At 34.9% G+C, this 17,320-nt stretch overlaps 2 protein-coding genes across 4 annotated transcripts; both read right to left on the reverse strand.

The window, feature by feature from the left end:
* Nucleotides 1-2,783: 2,783 nt before the first annotated feature.
* LOC132269032 (uncharacterized) lies at nt 2,784-9,494 on the reverse strand. Of its 3 annotated transcripts, XM_059770024.1 has the most exons (6): nt 9,176-9,494; nt 8,487-8,578; nt 6,698-6,870; nt 5,774-5,872; nt 5,528-5,679; nt 2,784-3,710 (listed from the first exon to the last, which is right to left on the reverse strand). In XM_059770024.1, exons 3-6 carry the CDS (start codon nt 6,866-6,868, stop codon nt 3,323-3,325), a joined length of 810 nt encoding a protein of 269 aa, XP_059626007.1. In that variant the 5' UTR covers nt 6,869-6,870; nt 8,487-8,578; nt 9,176-9,494; the 3' UTR covers nt 2,784-3,322. The 3 variants fall into 3 exon arrangements, with proteins under 3 accessions (XP_059626007.1, XP_059626006.1, XP_059626008.1); XM_059770023.1 differs by lacking the exon at nt 8,487-8,578 and having other exon boundaries at nt 9,176-9,493; XM_059770025.1 differs by lacking the exons at nt 8,487-8,578; nt 9,176-9,494 and adding an exon at nt 7,950-8,327.
* Nucleotides 9,495-12,188: 2,694 nt separating this feature from the next.
* On the reverse strand, nt 12,189-16,062 carry LOC132269033 (CDT1-like protein a, chloroplastic). The gene is made up of 7 exons (XM_059770026.1): nt 15,635-16,062; nt 15,061-15,180; nt 14,724-14,958; nt 13,669-14,361; nt 12,831-13,032; nt 12,650-12,740; nt 12,189-12,545 (listed from the first exon to the last, which is right to left on the reverse strand). The coding sequence occupies exons 1-7, from the start codon at nt 15,985-15,987 to the stop codon at nt 12,488-12,490; spliced, it is 1,752 nt and encodes a 583-aa protein (XP_059626009.1). The 5' UTR covers nt 15,988-16,062; the 3' UTR covers nt 12,189-12,487.
* Between the last annotated feature and the right edge of the window lie 1,258 nt (nt 16,063-17,320).

The following is a 17,320-nucleotide window of genomic DNA, read 5'->3' on the forward strand; positions in this document are numbered from 1 at the left end:
ACCCTTATCATGTGTGTGTGTGTGTGTGTGAAATAGGATGGTTGTTTGAGTGGGAAATTTATGTGAGTTCATATTCATGCATTATCATTTCAATGACTTAAAAGAGGCCTTTCTTGGTAGTCCATTAGTTGATGGCCAACAATATGATGTCTAGGTGAAGAATTTGCTTCTCATCTTCCCATCACACCTCTAAAATACCAATCCCTTTGTAGAACCATGAACTAACCCTCTAAAATTCCCTTTTTCAACAATGATTTTACTGCTAAAAGGTGTGACACCTAACACCTCAATTGCCACTGTCTCCTTTTGTGCCATTGTACCCTTATGGTTTCCAAGACTAATCTTCATCCGCACTAATGGCCAATCTATCGTCATCAAGTGGCATTTGAAAGCGATGGCCGGATCGGGACCAAGCTGCCTAACTCAAGAAATATACCACCTTATTGGTACTCCTTACTCAGTAAAAATTGTACCATAACAAATTTGTGAAGAGTAGTTTTTTTACATAGGTGAGACGATTTTATTGGATGGTACATTTTCATTCAACATGCATATCAATGGGCATGGCATGTCTAATTCATGCACTATCTAGTCGTCCATATCTTACCTATGATGGTGTCTCTGACTCATGTATTTCAAATGGCATTTATAAAGCCTTTATTCATTCTCACAACATTTTCACTTTTTGGCAAGGCACACTAGACTAACAATTATCTTTCGATCCCATCATGATTTTGCCCCAACAGTGCGATCTCAAGTGATTATTAACATCCAATTCTAATCATTTTCATATATAAATTAGCAGAAACATCTACAGAATTTACTAGTCATGAAGGGCAACAAACAAAAATAGGGTACGTTGAAGTGAAATGATAACAAGGCTCAATCATCAATAATGAATACCCTACAATGTTGCTTTAATCCAAAAGATTCAATATGTTGGAAGTAGTGTTACTAGAAAGTTTACCTCGGCCATTGGATGTTTGTAGGCAATAATCATGATTAGTTTATACTATATATATTTAATGTGTTTTGATCAATTTGAGCATGGAATTTAAAATATTATTCCAAAGTTTTTTAAGTTATTGTCCTGGCAAAAATTTTCATAATTGATTTGACAGTGTGTGACATCTATGGAGGGAAGAATTTCTTGATATATGTGTGAGCACTCTTTAACACTATAGATGCATTTTGAACAAAATTATGAGTATCAATAGAGTGTAAAACGGATAATATTGTCATGCATTAGTACGTATAAATTAGGGTTTCTTAATGGTGATTAAATGAAGGAAGGGTATTGATGAATAAGCTATCCGAGTTGGTGATGCAAATGATAAGTCATTTTCAAAGATGCAAAGAATAGTGAATTAAAGGAATGTGATCATGAATACAAAAGGACAAAGGAGAATGATATCCTCCCTTTCTTATTTTGCCCAATTCTCTAATAAAATGCAAACATATCCAGCATCTGAATGAGTAAACCCATTATATGGTCTCATTCCCATGTGAGATAAGTATTGTGTAAGGCTGCCAAACATAATAAACAAGACAATGGTGGGAGTGGGACATCTCTCTCTCACTATATATATATATATATATATGAAAGAATAGGAGGAGTTGGAAACCAAAATCATCCCAAGTAGATTCTGTAGCTTAGCTTTTTACTAACATGTAATCTAGGAGGGTGACTTCTTAGTCTCCAAAATAATGAGTGATTGATGTCTTTTTCTGACTCTCAAAGTCAATATAGTTGGGCGTGAAGAAGAATGGAATTCTCATCTGAAATACGAATTTGTATAATATGTAACATTAGTGGTGATGCCAATAGCTTAATAAAAATTACTACTACAACATCAACTCAGTTGAGTCATCCATATCATCAAAGATAAGAATGAATTTAGTGTCATAAATTAGATTATGTCGAGAGCCGAAAGTATCCCACTTGTTGGAAGAATTTAACTCGTCGTCTAACTCAATCACCAACCAACGCCACAAATTTTTAAGTATGGTTGGAATCCAATGATGAAAAGCATTTTAAATTAATCTTATTTTATATCCTAATATCATATACTTTGTATAACTTACACAAAACTTAATTTGATTGATATTTTTAACTTGTCAGGCCAATTCAAGAGCCAATCAAATTAAGATCAGCATGGCCACAACATTGCATCTCTCTCATATATATATATATATATATCAAAAACTATAATGCCACTCCTCATCCATAACTAACTGTCAATAGCCGTTTGATTCTACTTTTTACTAAATTTTCATAAAAAATATTGCATGGTCCTTTTTTGTTAAAACACGTTAGGCAGTTCATGAACCTTGAGAATATGCAAATACTAAAATCATTGTTTACAAATACTATTCATAAAAATGTCCTGGAGCTAGTCATTGACATTGGCCATGTGCAATGTGGACACCATGTATGCATGTAGTACTAAAGGGTACACTTGCTCAGAAACAACATCATCATCATTTCGAGAAAAATAATTCAAATTTCAACCACTTTTAACCCACCTCGAGGTTTTGCCTAATTCAATTATGACTCAACATGATTTTTCTCAATCCAACAATTGACTAAACAAGTTAAATATGAAATTCTTCCTATAATACCTTTTTCCTGTGCAATGCATGCATATTTTAGGATACAATGGATGACCCAAAAAGTAGAAAAATGTAGTATAAAAGGATCATGCCATCGGACGGCCGATGAGAACTATTCTATATATAATATAATATTTAGCAATACCTTTGCAATATTTCAGATAAATTAATTACCGAAAAAATAAAATTTCATATAAATCGAACAAGTCGGCATATGTAACCAATATTACAATTTTGGCCTATGGACCCAATGTCTAGCCCAACAAAGGACCATTATAACAGCTCTAGCCCTCTGGTGCTAGGACTGGGTCCATTAAGGCCCAGATGCACTTGCCATTCGCCCAACTTTGGGCCTCCTGCCAATCCAACGGAGGTCCAAAATAAGAAGCCCGTGTTGCTTTCTCGGATCCAAAAGTTTAATAAACTTCCTCTTTCAAAATAGAATGCATGAAAACTGGACAAAGGTTAATCCTTTTCAACCTTTCTGGAACACGAAAACCTTGCGTCTTTCTGATCACCAAAAAGTACAGAACTTTTTCCTAGTTGTCTAATCAGTAGTACTGTGTCCAGGAGGATATAGACATGATGAGTAAACCAAAATCAGAAATCAAAACAAATCACCAACACAATAGTGAAAGATTGCCTGCAACACTTTCAAGAATACTATAGACATGGAACGAATTGTTTCCAACAACACGAGAGATGCAGTCTAAAAAAGCAAACGAACACTGATGTTACCAAGCCAAAAGAAAAGTGGGAACTGAGCTAAAGCAATAAAGAGCAAGAGGTAATGATGCTTGCTTGAATCAGAACTCCTTGCCTCTGCAAACAGAACCCTCTTCATTGTCTTCACCAAAAAGATACCCATGCATAAGCATGTCCATGGCATCAAAAAGTAGTACGAGTAGCCCCACAAGATTCTTCCCAGGGCAGCCAGACACATCCCTATGAAACTATACCCACCATAGGCCACAATGTCCAGCAATGGCGCCTCCCCGCCACCAAGTGAAAACAGTGACATTTTCAGCAGTGAAACTTGCAAAAACCAGCCCACCAACCCCTTGATGAATAGCCAGTTCAAAGCTTCTGGGCTAAACCTGCAGGAGATGGAGAGTCGTTTTAAAAGATGTGTGTGTTTCTGTGTGTGTGAGAGAGAGAGAGCAGCAGCATGCGGAAGAAAATAATCTTATTGAAATTCCAAAAATAAAATAGAAGTTTCAATACTGAGATTCATAAGGAGAAAGGGGGTCATCACAAACATAATAACAGAACATCAGAAAGCATGTCGTGCATAGAGAATCTGAAATGACTATACTGAAAATAAGGTATATGATAAACTAGTACTTCTTCTTCTTATGTTTCATAATGCACATAATGCAAAAATTATGGAAAAAAAAAAAAAAAAAACAAACAAACATTTTCGGAATGCTAAGGTATTTCCAAGACCATTTATATACCATTTGATAAACAGTTGTCAAATTTGCAGCCAAACACACATTTTTGCATGTTACAATAGTTCCACAACTTCACCATATAGTGCAACATCTTTCACTTAGGCTCTGTTTGTTTCAAAGTAAAACATTTTCAATGTAAAATATTTTTTATGAAAAACTTTTTACATGTAAAATGATTCTTTTTTTTTCATCTTATTTTCCAGTGTTTGGCTTCAATCCTAAAATAAAAAATAAAAATAAAAAAAAGAATTAGGTGTTTGGTTTTCGAAAGATGTATTATGTAAAAAACTGAAATATTGGAGAAATTTGTCACTTTTGATCATGGACTTGACATCATATGATTATTTATATTTATTATATTTTTTTTTGGAAATTGAGGCAATTTGTATAGATATGTAATATGTACAGTATAATTGGGCCATACAAAAGGCCCAACAACAAAAGAGAAACAAAAGAACTAGACAGCTTGTACCAAGGCATGCCTAGTTAGCCCAAACCCAAAAGATGTTACAAGGCCCTTGGCCCATCCCCAATTATAACAGCCAATACCATTGTGGTTATTTGAGAAAAAAACATTATCTTCAAAAATTCAAGACCCACAATATGCACACACACGCACACAGAATCGCAGATATATAAAAAATAAGGATTTTCACACAGAAGATGAATTTGTTCATGAAAAACTCCACCAATCCTCCAATCACCCCATGCACAACTTGTATCATCAATTAGCAATCAAAAAGCTTCATTTTGTTTCACTGCACAGTATGAATATGTGTGTGTGTGTATAATATATATAACAGAATACAAAGAGACCAATTAGGGTAATATAGGACCTACCTGAATTCTCTCTCTAGACCATCATACAAGTCATCGCAACAATTTAAAAGTCAGTTGTTTGCTTTCTATTCACTCTCCTCTTTCTATCAGTGGATTGGTTTTGGGAGAGGGTTGAGAGTTGAGACTCGTGGAGTTCCAAAAATGACCTATGGTCCTTATGAATATTTAGAAGGTAAGTCATTTTTGGGAGATTTGATGAAAAAAGTTTTACAGAAAAATATTTTTCTAGTATTAAAAATCAACCAAACACTGAAAAAAAAAAAAATTCATCAAAACAAACAGAGCCTTAGTTTCTTCACCTAGATGACAATCATGTCCCTTCCTCACCTTCCATGCAAGTGCTCAAATGCTTAGCGACCCTAATAAAATGTGATCATAAGCCAAAGAAAACCCTAATATGTTAGGCTTAGTGAACCTTGCGTCTTTACCAAGTACCAAACACCACAAATCACTGCAAATGCTACAAGATGGGAAGATGTGATGGTGGGGATGGGGGACAAACAAAGCTCTCTTCCAGAGAAAATGACAATGGAACATTCATGTGTTTTCCAAACACCTATTAAAATAAAGATAAAACTGTTTACAGATATATATAAAAGTTTGGTTATGCTAACACTTACTTTCCATGAATACCCAATGAGAAGCCAGCAAGAATGACATAGGTACCAAATGCCATAAATGGAATATACAAATCTGGAGCATTGATATCATAGATCGGGGGCTTATAGGAGAGCCTGCCACCTACTGGCTCTGTTATCCTTGTCCAATGGCCCTGAAGGAAAGAGGATTAAGGGTAAGTTTAGTACTACAAAAAGAAACAAGTGAGCCAACCATATGAGGGGGAAGTCAGTGGTATTAGTGCTTACCCTGTGCAGGAACGGGAAAAGAACAACCTTTAATTTGTTCCTCACATAGTGGTCATTGACTTGGAAATAGTATTGAGGATCAGAGAAATACCTACTTATCTGTACATTGAAGAAACAATTGTGAATGGAGAACCTCAAAATCATATACAAAATGATATAAGTTTCTTTGATATGATGAAAAGATCACATGCAAAGTCCTACTTAGAAAGACTAATGGTGACAAGATCACATTCAATGACTTTATCATTGAATAAAGTTCTGCATCATTTGGCATAATGGAACAAGGGCCACAGAGCTCCCTAGAAGCCCAAGACCCACATCAGAAAGCATGTGTATTTGCCATAGGAAAGATTTTGGTACCCAGAACATCTGCTGAAACGTCTTGGAAGCTCCAGTAAACTGTCCCACCCGATAGGCAGTAGCATAACAGAAATTCTAAACTATTATATAATTGGATATATTATAGAACTTGGAGGAGATGGTTAAGAATTGAGATAAAATTTATGGAATACACTCTTGCTAATGGTTTTTATGTTATCTTCTTCATTTTCAACTTATTGTTAAAATCCAATTAACTTTACTCTCAACTCTTTTAAGAAAAAAATAAATTATACTTGCTACCAGCCTTATGCTTAAATTAGATAGAGATTCGATTGCATATGTAAGAGTTGCCAGCTGATGGAACCTCACTTCCCGCAACTAATTCAACAAAAATCTTCAAATCTATCATAATTTACTCATTGTTTCATCCTTTTTCTATCTTCTTCTTCTTTCTACATTTAAAGCCTCTTTTATTAATATATGTAAAGTTTAAAAGAAGTAACTTAGTTTCTAAACACCCCCTAATATTTCAAACCCCTTTAAAGCTTTCCATACAAATAATAGCTGGAGTTCAGAATTTCAAAACCTCGACATGCTACTTACATTGCTTTGCACATACTCAGAGCTTGATCCTAAAATTTTCTCTCCATAAGCACCCAGTCCACCTCTGATTAGTCCTGAACCAGCTCCATAGAATGAATTCTCAAATGGATTTTGTTGTGGGTTTGTTGGTGCTCTTGGCAGTCCAGGCTGCGTTCCCAGATTATCATACATATCTGCAATAGAGCATGAAAAAAAAAAAAAAAAAAAAAACATTTTCAGGCCAAGTTGCTAGAAGAAAACCAACAAAGCATAATATATTTTTTATTTAAAAAAAAAAAAAAATGAGAGGAAGAAAAAAAGAAAAAAAAGAAACTCTCTTATCAATAGAAAAAAGCAAGAACTCAGGCATAAAGTATCTCTTATTTGGTTCATTGAATCCGAAGGAGTTATAACTTTTAATCATAGATCTCAAATTTTTTAAGAATGTAATAGTCTAATAGACAAGGCAATTGGGGAATCAAACCCCTAACTCTACCCTTCTCTTTGGGATGCCATGCCAAAACTTTTACCACTATGCTAAAACACCTTGGCATTTTTTTGAATCTAATAAAATTGCCTGTAAGCTAAAAAAATATAAAGTTAAAGAAAGCCTCAAACTCAATGAGTGGACCACCCTTTCTGATTCAACTATGGACCATATAACTGATGTGTCCAAGAGATATATGATGTTATTTTAAATTAAAATGTTAAAAAAATTAACATAGTTACAGTGCTTTCTTATTTCAGTACTACACTCCAGTTCTCTCTCTGTAAAGAGATTTACATAGCACCTACACTAAACCATTACATAAATCAGTCAATTGTTAAATTAGCCTTCAAAATAACACTTTCACATTTCAGGTTCAGATTTCTGAAAAGTTGAACAGAATAACAATTTATTTGTGATGATTTAAGAAAACCAAAATTAAGGTATTAAACACACGAACAAAATCAAGTCGCAATGGTTAATATTAAAACCATATACCAAGAAATTAAGGGCTTGTTTGGCAACCATTTTTGTTTTGTATTTCCAATTTTATATAGAGCAGAATTAATGTTCTTGTTGTGCTGTGATTTTTTACGAAACATAAACACGTTTGGTAACTAAATTTGTTGCACCATGTTTCAAAGCGAAAAAAAATAACCTCAATTTTGGAACTTTGTATTAAATATATATATAGTTTTGCCATTATATTGGAATTTAAAAATAAAAAAAAAATTTTATCACCACAGTTGTTCAGCTACAGTAGCAAAAACAAGTGAAAACATCTACTTTGTTGATGCTGTGAACCCCCCTTGAAGCCCCCTGAAGCTCATGCTATTCCGTATGGAATGGATCCTTTGTGCTTAGTTTGAGTGCTTCATATCTCCTCCGCCACCAATGTCGACATCAATTACAACCTCACAATCAGATCGAACAAAACCAGCTGCGCTTCAGCTTGAGTGATGCCTTTGATTGTGTCTTTGACGACTCTCAAATTACAGAAAGGGCTTCTTCACTCTAAGCGACAGGCCTGGGATTCCATCATCTTCAGATGAACCCTTTGAGATCTTTGTAGTGGGGTGTCTCAAGCCTTGACGCTCAGCTAGAAGAATGAATTCTTCTTTATGCACTTGTTTTAAGCTGATGATTTGCTGATTGTCACTGAAGCTGAATTGAGATATGTTGTTTATGTTTTTCATCGATTTGACAACAAAAACAGTTGCCAAACAGGCCCTAAGGATCACTAAGTTCCTCATTTCCAAGTCTTAGGAAGAAAAAGTTCAGATACCAACTACATTTAAAAAATAAATAAATAAGTCCAGATACCTTCTTGTTTGGATAAGCTGGATAGAGCATGGAAATAATCAGTTCAGAAAATCTGTTCCAAATTTTAACATGAAAGATTTTTCATAATGAATCTGAAACCCAACAAATTTATTAGTATTAGGAACTTTTGTTATGTGAAGAATGAAAAGGAAACACATCTTTAGGGAATAATATATAAATTCCAAAAATGACTATCGATTGCAATAATAATTTTCAACGATAGAAAGATCAAGAAAACCCAATTGGAGGCAAATGTGCAATGAACAGAAAATATGCATACATGGGTGTGTTATGGTAACAACAAAAGTAGATGTATCTAATCCATTCTGCCAGGAAAAAAAAAAAATCACTTACAATTTATATTCAAAGTTTAGGGGAAAAAACAAAGCATCGTGCTACTAAAGGTTTTGGCAAATCCAGTAATTCAAACAACAATAACAAATACGTATAAAATTATTGCACAATTAACCTAATTTTGGGGAGCTGCTTCGGTTGAGAGCGAAGCGAGGGAGTGAAAAACAGACAGCACAATAACTTAAACCAACAGAAAAAAAAAAAAAAAAAAAAAAAAAAAAAAAAAAAAAAAAACCCTGATTTAGACATATATCTATAGACATTCATGTATACAAATAATCAAATTCGAAAAAAAAAAAAAAGGAGAGAGAGAGAGAGAGAGAGAGAGAATTTACCTGACGTTCTACAGGGCTCCTACTGCCGCTCAATAAAGCTGGTCCTTCAAGGGAACTGTGGCGCGGTCAATGACAATGGAGAGAGCTAATGGAGAGTTTCTTTATTTGCTATTAGGGTTTCGGATTTTGAGAAAAAAAATGAACAGGAGGTAGAAAATAGAGAATCAATTGCGACGATATCAATTGCAGAGTTTCTTGGAGACAAATTTTAGAGAGAGAGAGATCTAGGGTTTTGCTTCACTTGGAGGTTTTGCTTCACGACTTCTCCTAGTTTTAAAGAAAATTGCACTACCCAACCGACGTGAACGGTTGTTTCAAATAATTGCATTTATTTAGTATTAAATAAATATGCTTTGTAAAATGATGATAATATTACAAGACAATATTAAACTTTAAATATTTTTCATCACATAATGTAGTTATTTGTTTTTATCTTCGATGAATGTTGACCGGTAGAGGAACACAATGGTTATCAATTTTCGGTTTTAGTTCTTTCTTCTTTTAATATATATATATATATATATATATATATATATATATATATTCTCCTTGTTCCTATATTAAGAATAAACCATTTGTGCTTTAAATGAAACTTGTGTAAAGATTTTTAGTTTCTGATTTTTTGCAATATCATTTGTAGATATTATTGATTGGTAACGTGAGTTTGATAAATATTATATATCAATGCCCAATTTCATAAGAAATTGATGTGGGTTGCAGGAAGCCGAACGGTCTTACCCTAAAATTAGATTTGGCTGTTTGTCCCCAACCTAATTTTTTAGTGGATATTTTATTTTATTTATGTGCTTGTTATGTTACCAAGTGAGAAGGTATTTGTTCATTTTGAACTTTGAATATTACATGTGAAATCCCTGAAATTTATGATCATAACTCTAATTCTTGGAGTGAACCACGTAAAAATCAAATGTGTTTTGGTGTGTATTTGATCTTTCTTTTTAATTAATTTTTGCAACAATTCCTAATTTTCTAACTAAATATTATTATTTGTTAGAAAGAAAGAAAAACTAAAAATTATTTGTTTGTTATCTCATAAATTAAATCCTCTCCAAAATCCTTTGGAATCATCTCCTTTGTCACCCTAAATTGCATTGCAAGAGTAGTAGATGGATCCACCAATGACTTTATGAACTGATGAGCAAGAAGATTATGTTAGGGTTTTAGCCAGTAACAATGAGAATTAAGGGACACCCCCACCTCTATTTTCAGTGTATTGAAAAAGATTGGATATGAATAGTTTAGAAGCTTTAAGTCACATAATTCTCTCTCATTGAAGTGACTGTGCTATTATACAAGCATTTCCGGGCTAGGTTTAGAATAAATAAAAATACAGAAGAGGACTAGAAAAATGATCATGAATCCATGATAAATGATCACCAATTTGGTCTTGTTTACAAAACATCTACAAGAGGTTTCCAATTGAAATATCATAAGCATCAATACACATATAGCTCTTCTTCCAGCTTGCCTTAATTTGTTGCTGCTGCCTTGAAATCCATACGCTTCTTCCAAATGCCAAAAACCAAATCATCCTTGTCACATCATGATGTTATTACTTTACATATTGGGATTAATTCTGAATGCAAGAAAGTTGATCAAACATTCAGCACCAACCCTGAGGCCATCTATTTTTTGGGTCCCATCTAGGGAACAATCTCATCCTTTTCTTTGTAGTGGAACCTAGTGTGGTCTTCTCCCTCTTTGGCCAAAACAGCTTCGACAGAAATCCCCTGCGTCGACTTGGCGTGGGAGGAGCTTGAGTAGTGTGATGAGGCAAGTGGATGGAACCATCATCTCCTGCTGGAAAGATTTCGTCTCGGGTTCGAATGGTGTTGAGCCTTAGGTACCTCTGTTCAAGGGATTCCTTGGATATGTCTCTTGCCAACAACGGAGAAGCACCGCCCCAGTTGTTAGTCCCTAAAGAAGGGTGTTGGGGTGTTCTAAAGGCATACATCAATTCCCTCCTCCTCATATCCATCTCCTTAATTCCTCACCTTCACCTTATTACCCACACAATACTGTCTGTTTTTTAATACCTTTGGTATCTTTATATCATGTATTTATGTGAAATCATTTCCAAAACTCCCATTGGAGTCTTCTTCAAAGTTGTAAGATAGAATGCAGTTATTATAGTTTATAGACATAGTCCTTTCACCTTTGAGAGTGACTGATGCTAAAATGACTATTCTGTCCATGATTATTATTGCAGTTTATAGAGATGACACTGCGCATATTAGCATCCACAAACTTAACAAAAATCTTTAGTGAACTGCGGTTACTAAAATCACAAATTTTGTGGAGGGTGGAATTGGAATATTGGGATATATCAGGTGGCCACATACAATTGTTAGAGACAAAAGCGGACGGTTACTTCAAGAAGTTTTTGGTCCATTTCTGCATGACACATTCGGAAGCCAAGACAAAAATGAGTGCACCAAGTTAGTACCTAGTTGGTTGGTGCTTCTTGATTCTTGACCTGATCTCATTGGAGTACTTTCATGATTATTCATTTCTTGTTGATAATTAATAGAGAACAGTACAATTTAGATTTTTTATTGGCAGAAGTTGGATTTCTTAGGCATTATCGACCCGGATACAACCTTACAAGAAATTAAACTTCCCAATTAAAATCTATATTATTTCCTAAATGGATGATGATGCATTACGGAGATTTAATGGTGTTTGAGTATTGAATCTTGATGTAATGTGTTGCCTTCGAAGTAAATTGTGCTGCAGAACTTAAATTGCACGGAATCATCTGGTGCACTGGAGAAGATTCTACAACAGATTCTCTAAATCTCAAGAGTAAACTGCATTAAATTAGAACCCTAAGCTCATGTGATATCAAATATGCGTAGATACACATGGACTGTGGTCTTCTAGATGTGAAGCTCATGCTTGGACCCTGGATGGGCACAATTTATAGCATACCACTAATTCCAAACTTTCGTTCCAAAAAATGGTAGGTGGGAAACACATCCTCTCAAAAGGCATTATCACAATTTTCAATTAATGGCAGCGAGTATTGCATCATATAAGCTTCCAGATTCATGCTTGAGCAACTTCCAAGTTCCAATTGCAGGAAAATATATACATATAAAAAAAGAGGAAAGCATCTCAACAGACACTTGAAATTTAGCCCATACTCAAAGGGTCTGAAACTAGATGAGGCGTCAAACAAAACAGGAATTTACAAAATAGCAAGTGTAGAGTACATATTGAACACCACTAGCATGCTTCTTTCAATAAGTTAGAAAGTTGAGTCTCAATTATCACTTCGCCTTGGGCATTTCTTCACTTCACTTCTGCGAGTGCTGCACGCATTGCCTCAGGGCACGATATTTTATTGACACTGCCAAAGAAGAAATTTTAACTCAAACACTACCAAAATATAAATGTAGCAATTGGCCAGATCATTTGGACGGACTCCATGAATTGCACAAAACATAGACTTACCATATAAGAATATCCCCTGTTGATGCCACCTTCTCATAAATATATTCTGGAACTATTTCTTGCAACAATCTGAGCTGCTCTTCGACTTCTCCTGGTAATAAAAAACAGGAGGAATTAACTCGAACAGTCCTAGTAACATCAGAAGAGATCTATGTTCCCATTGACAAGAATTAGGACTTACTTCTGTCAACAATATCCATATGGCATGCAACTATCCTGTGTATAAGCTCCTCTTTTGTGATAAGAGAACGGTTAATTGACTGAAATAGTAAACGAATCATGTCGAAGAGCCTAGGTAAGCTGGCAATCATTTGCCTCCGCCACTTTGCTTGTGAGATGGCTGGATCCTTATCCTCTATTGATTTTCTTTCTTTCTCTCTTATCTGCAGTGTGAAAATGCAGTTAGTTTCTTGCCTCAGATGTACCACAATCCTGTAGTTGTCACAATAGATTTAACAACGTTTGTCTCTTTAACAATATGTAAAGAAACAGTAGCGTCAATAGAGCACACAGCCTGTTATTTTCAGCAAAACACATCCAAAGTTGCATATGGCAAGTATATACAAGAAATGCTTCCAGTAAAAACACTTTGCATTTTTTAGACAAGAAATTCATACTTTATGAAAAACTAAATTCTACAAGTCCTCAAAACAAATGAAGATGGCTGTCCTCTCTCTCTCTCTCTCTCTCTCTGTGTATATATATATATATATATGTATGTATATATTATGGGAAGTTGATTTTTATCAGTAGGGAGACAACACAACTCTACCTTATTAAGCGAGTATCATGCAAATTATTATTCAACTGATAGTAGCACACAATCACAATACTGCAAGTCTCTTCTTGATCTCCTATCCCTAATTTAATTTTCAATGGACATATAAAAGGGACTGAAATTTAGATAAACGACAATAACTATCAAGTCAAATAAAACTAATAAATGCCATCAGCATGTGGAACAATCAAAGAACATGCTCTGGAAAGGATTGACAAAGTGAAAATCATGATGGGCTTACCGATTGTAGAAGACTCTCGGGAAGAATTTCAAAAATATCATTGTCATCTGATAATCCTCCAATCTCATCGACTTCATCGACCTTTGCATTCTTCACAGGAGTGTCAAATTTCAATGACCTACTTCGGGGTGGACGCCTAACTAATTTGACTGGCGAGCTGGTTGAATCATCATCTGGGCTCATACAGCTCCTCTTTGGTGGTTGCAGCGCAGGTGTTGTATTCATCAGCTTTGCTGGAGTTGAAGCAAGTTTTGCAGGAGTGAATTGGATGGTATCAGTTCCCATGGAAGAACAGTCTTCAGTCTTTGTGGAATCTCTCTCTTTGATTGGAGTTGTAGGCACACGAGATGATGATTGACAAGTTAGAGAGGCCCTAGATTCTAAACATTTTCCACTAGTGGTTGAATTCAAAGAAAATTTAATGGGAGATGGAGCAGCAGATGCAGTGGTTTCTTCTTTAGAATTCTGGTCAAGTTGTAGTCCCAAAACTGGAAGAACTGAAGGTTGAAGAGGCGCTGTTGATGGTTTTTGGTTGGTTTTCGATGCTTCAGGGCATGAACCTTTCTGTGAAAAGCGCCTCTGGAAAGATTGAGACAGATGGGATGCGGGTGCTGCCGGATGATGCTCTGAAGGTGCACCTGGCTTTGACTGATTGAACGGCTCCAGAAGTGCTTCCTCCGGAACTTCATCCCCCTGAATGCAGAATTGGCACTGTTAACAACACACCATTTTGTAAAAAACCAGATCAAAACAGAACCAGATTGCATTGCCAGTGTTTTAAGGAATCTATTTCCTCCTTTTTGGGCCAATTCCAAATTTTCAAGCACAATTTCGATAGTCAGTAAAACAAAGCTATTCAGCTTTCATATATGGCTCAAAAAAATCTAAAAAATAAAATTGAAACTTGATACAACTTTAAGGGTAAAACAGCATGGACTGTTGCTAGTCCTCAAACATAAATAAGACTGATGTGAACATTGCATATTTGCATACAAAGGAAGCAAAAGTTGAACCACTTCATATATATAGCACTTAAAAGTATAAAACATGTATACCTCGGGATGGGATTTGAAGAAATCCATAAGTCGAGCACGAAAGGCCTTCCTCGCATGTGAACTCCCACTATCTGTTTTCAGCTTCCCATCATTCCCAATTGCATCGACATTCAGGGTAACGTGAAGATCTGAAGTCTTGCAATCTGTGTGCTCATTGTGAATACGAACCTTATTTATCTCAATCACCTCTGGTAATATAAATTTTAATTGAGCTAAATGACCCTGTGAAAATCTCCTAAAGATCAAATCAAAACATTAAATTAGTAAAAATTATACACTAATAGAAATAATATTGATAATATAATCCGAAAACTTGCTTACAACAAAATTTTAGTACCTATCGGTCAAGTACTCAATTTTGGGGCTAATGTTTGTAAATGTTGACACCATTCCCTTCAACCGTAGCAGCCGGATTGAACAATCCAAGCTATCAAAGAACTTACTCAAAATCTCATATCTGAAAACAAAATATAACAATATCAACAAAATATACACCAAACCAGCAGACAGCTATTAATCAAATATTTCAAAGGAGACACCAAAAAAAAAAAAATCAAAATCAAAATCCTATTAACCATGCAAATTTAAAACCCTCAATGTTTTAATGAAACAGAATCATATTTTTCCACTATTTGAGGAATATGCGAATGCAACAACATATTAAAAGACTGGTTCAACTAATTCGACAAAATGACATAGAAAATCCCTAATTTTTCAAATCTATAAACACAAACACCATCACTAAATATTGACTATAATCCATTACTCAATAAATTTACCAAACAAGACCAGACAACCCCCAATTCCTTTTCAAATTTTCATAATCTCAATTTTCCAGACTCTAGTAAACATCACGAGAGATTTACTAAATACGATCCATAAAAGATGAGTGAATATGCAAAAAAACTTACTTCTCCGGAAGCTTCATCGAGCTGTCAACCTTCTTCGACTTTGCCGCCGGAGATTTGCTCCGCTGCAACGCAATCTGCTGTCTGGCAGAACTGATTTGGTCGCTCCGAATAGGTCGGTCCTGATTCGATTTTTGGAGCCCTTTCGCGAACTGTTTCACTTCTTTTATCGACATTGCGGTGAGATGGTTTCGAGCACGGCGAGGAGGGTCCGTCGGCTTCTCGGGGGTTTTGGAGCTCCATGGATTCTGATCCGAAGCTCTGGTCGTTTGATCGGACTGTGATGATTTGGAGACCGAATGGAATACCTTCTTTGACTTGAACGAATCGAACGGTGACGACTCTGAGGACTCCATTGCCGAGCAATAGAGTTTTTCGATCGGATGAAATTACAGTGACGGCGATGGATTGGGGAAAGGGAAGGAAGGGTAGGTATACTGGGGTTTCTGGCGGGAAAGCTGAGCTGGATGCTGATGTGTCTGCTTGCCAGGTCAGATTCGCGCCAGAATCCTCGCGGGAAGAGGTGGTAATCACATGTGACGCGGCCTTACCGTAGGAGCTCTCCTTATAATTCTACTGTAGTAATAGCAAATGACCATCTAACTAATGCTAACAATGTGAAACTTTTTATGATGAAATTGGTTATGTTATTTATAGGGGACTAAAGATTTGAATACAGTGGGGTCTTTTATTAAACGTTAAAATTGGACCGTTGTGAGCTAAATGAAGTAACAAATTTAATTTATTTTTTTACCGTTATAAACTTAAAAGAGAACGAAAATTAATTTACATCACATAGGAAATCATTTTCCTTAATAAATATGGTTGAGCATTGGAATTTATTTTTACAAAGAGTTTTGCCTAATATACAAAATTAATTAAAAAGGTGACCTAATAAACAATCTAGAGTCCTTATTAAAAACTCATTAAAATTTTCAAATCAAGACATAATTTGGTAATCTCAAAATGTAATTGTCAATTATAGAATAGCAACCACACAATGTCGCACTCTGGGTGGGTATAGATTATTGGATATAGAATTTCAGGCATGAAAAATACCCAAATTTATACCTAGGAATAAATCTGCTAAATAATCTTATGAGGCGTTTGAAATGTCAATTATTTGATTTGGTGTCACCCACCAAAAATTAGTTTATTTTCCATTCATTTTAATTATTATTTTTAATATATTATACAAAGTACGCAAGCCAATAATAAGGGCGAAAAATATTTAATGGTAATGATCCGGTCAATTACAAACTTTCACGGGTGTAAGTTTTTTTTTATTGGATCACCTACTACACATGATTCCTTCTCAATTTCTCAATTCAATTATGTCAATCTTTGAATTCAGTTTACCGAATCTTCAAATTCAGTAAACAATATATCCTTAAAAATCTATAATAAATATATAGATTTTTCACGTTACAATTTTTACTATATATTTAAAAATACATTTTAATTTTGTATTTTAAATATTATTACTAATTATGTATGTTCAAATATAGAAGAAATAAGATTAATATAACTCAAATGCATTTCTCATTATAGTGAAATTACATTTTTATTATTCCACAAAGTATATAGTCTTTAGCAAATGTACAAATGTTGAAAATATTTTTACACATACACACATATTTAATAGCGCATAAGTATATAAGCACTTTGGAGGCGCTACTGCTCTAACCA

Source organism: Cornus florida, unplaced genomic scaffold (assembly GCF_030987335.1).
Source record: "Cornus florida cultivar Cherokee Brave unplaced genomic scaffold, ASM3098733v1 CherokeeBrave_3.0.0_Hap2_Chr08, whole genome shotgun sequence".
Classification (NCBI taxonomy): Eukaryota; Viridiplantae; Streptophyta; class Magnoliopsida; order Cornales; family Cornaceae; genus Cornus; species Cornus florida.

Bases quoted from the DNA above. Each gene is read 5' to 3' on its own strand.
- LOC132269033 (XM_059770026.1), bottom strand. From the start codon at position 15,987: ATGGAGTCCTCAGAGTCGTCACCGTTCGATTCGTTCAAGTCAAAGAAG. The intron at 13,033-13,668 runs GTAAGCCCATCA...TTCACACTGCAG, and splicing joins CCGAGAGTCTTCTACAATCG to ATAAGAGAGAAAGAAAGAAA. The intron at 12,546-12,649 runs GTAAGTCTATGT...CTTCTTTGGCAG, and splicing joins ACAGGGGATATTCTTATATG to TGTCAATAAAATATCGTGCC.
- LOC132269032 (XM_059770024.1), bottom strand. From the start codon at position 6,868: ATGTATGATAATCTGGGAACGCAGCCTGGACTGCCAAGAGCACCAACA. The intron at 5,873-6,697 runs GTAAGTAGCATG...TTCAATGTACAG, and splicing joins CTGAGTATGTGCAAAGCAAT to ATAAGTAGGTATTTCTCTGA. The intron at 3,711-5,527 runs GTAAGTGTTAGC...CATCTCCTGCAG, and splicing joins TCATTGGGTATTCATGGAAA to GTTTAGCCCAGAAGCTTTGA.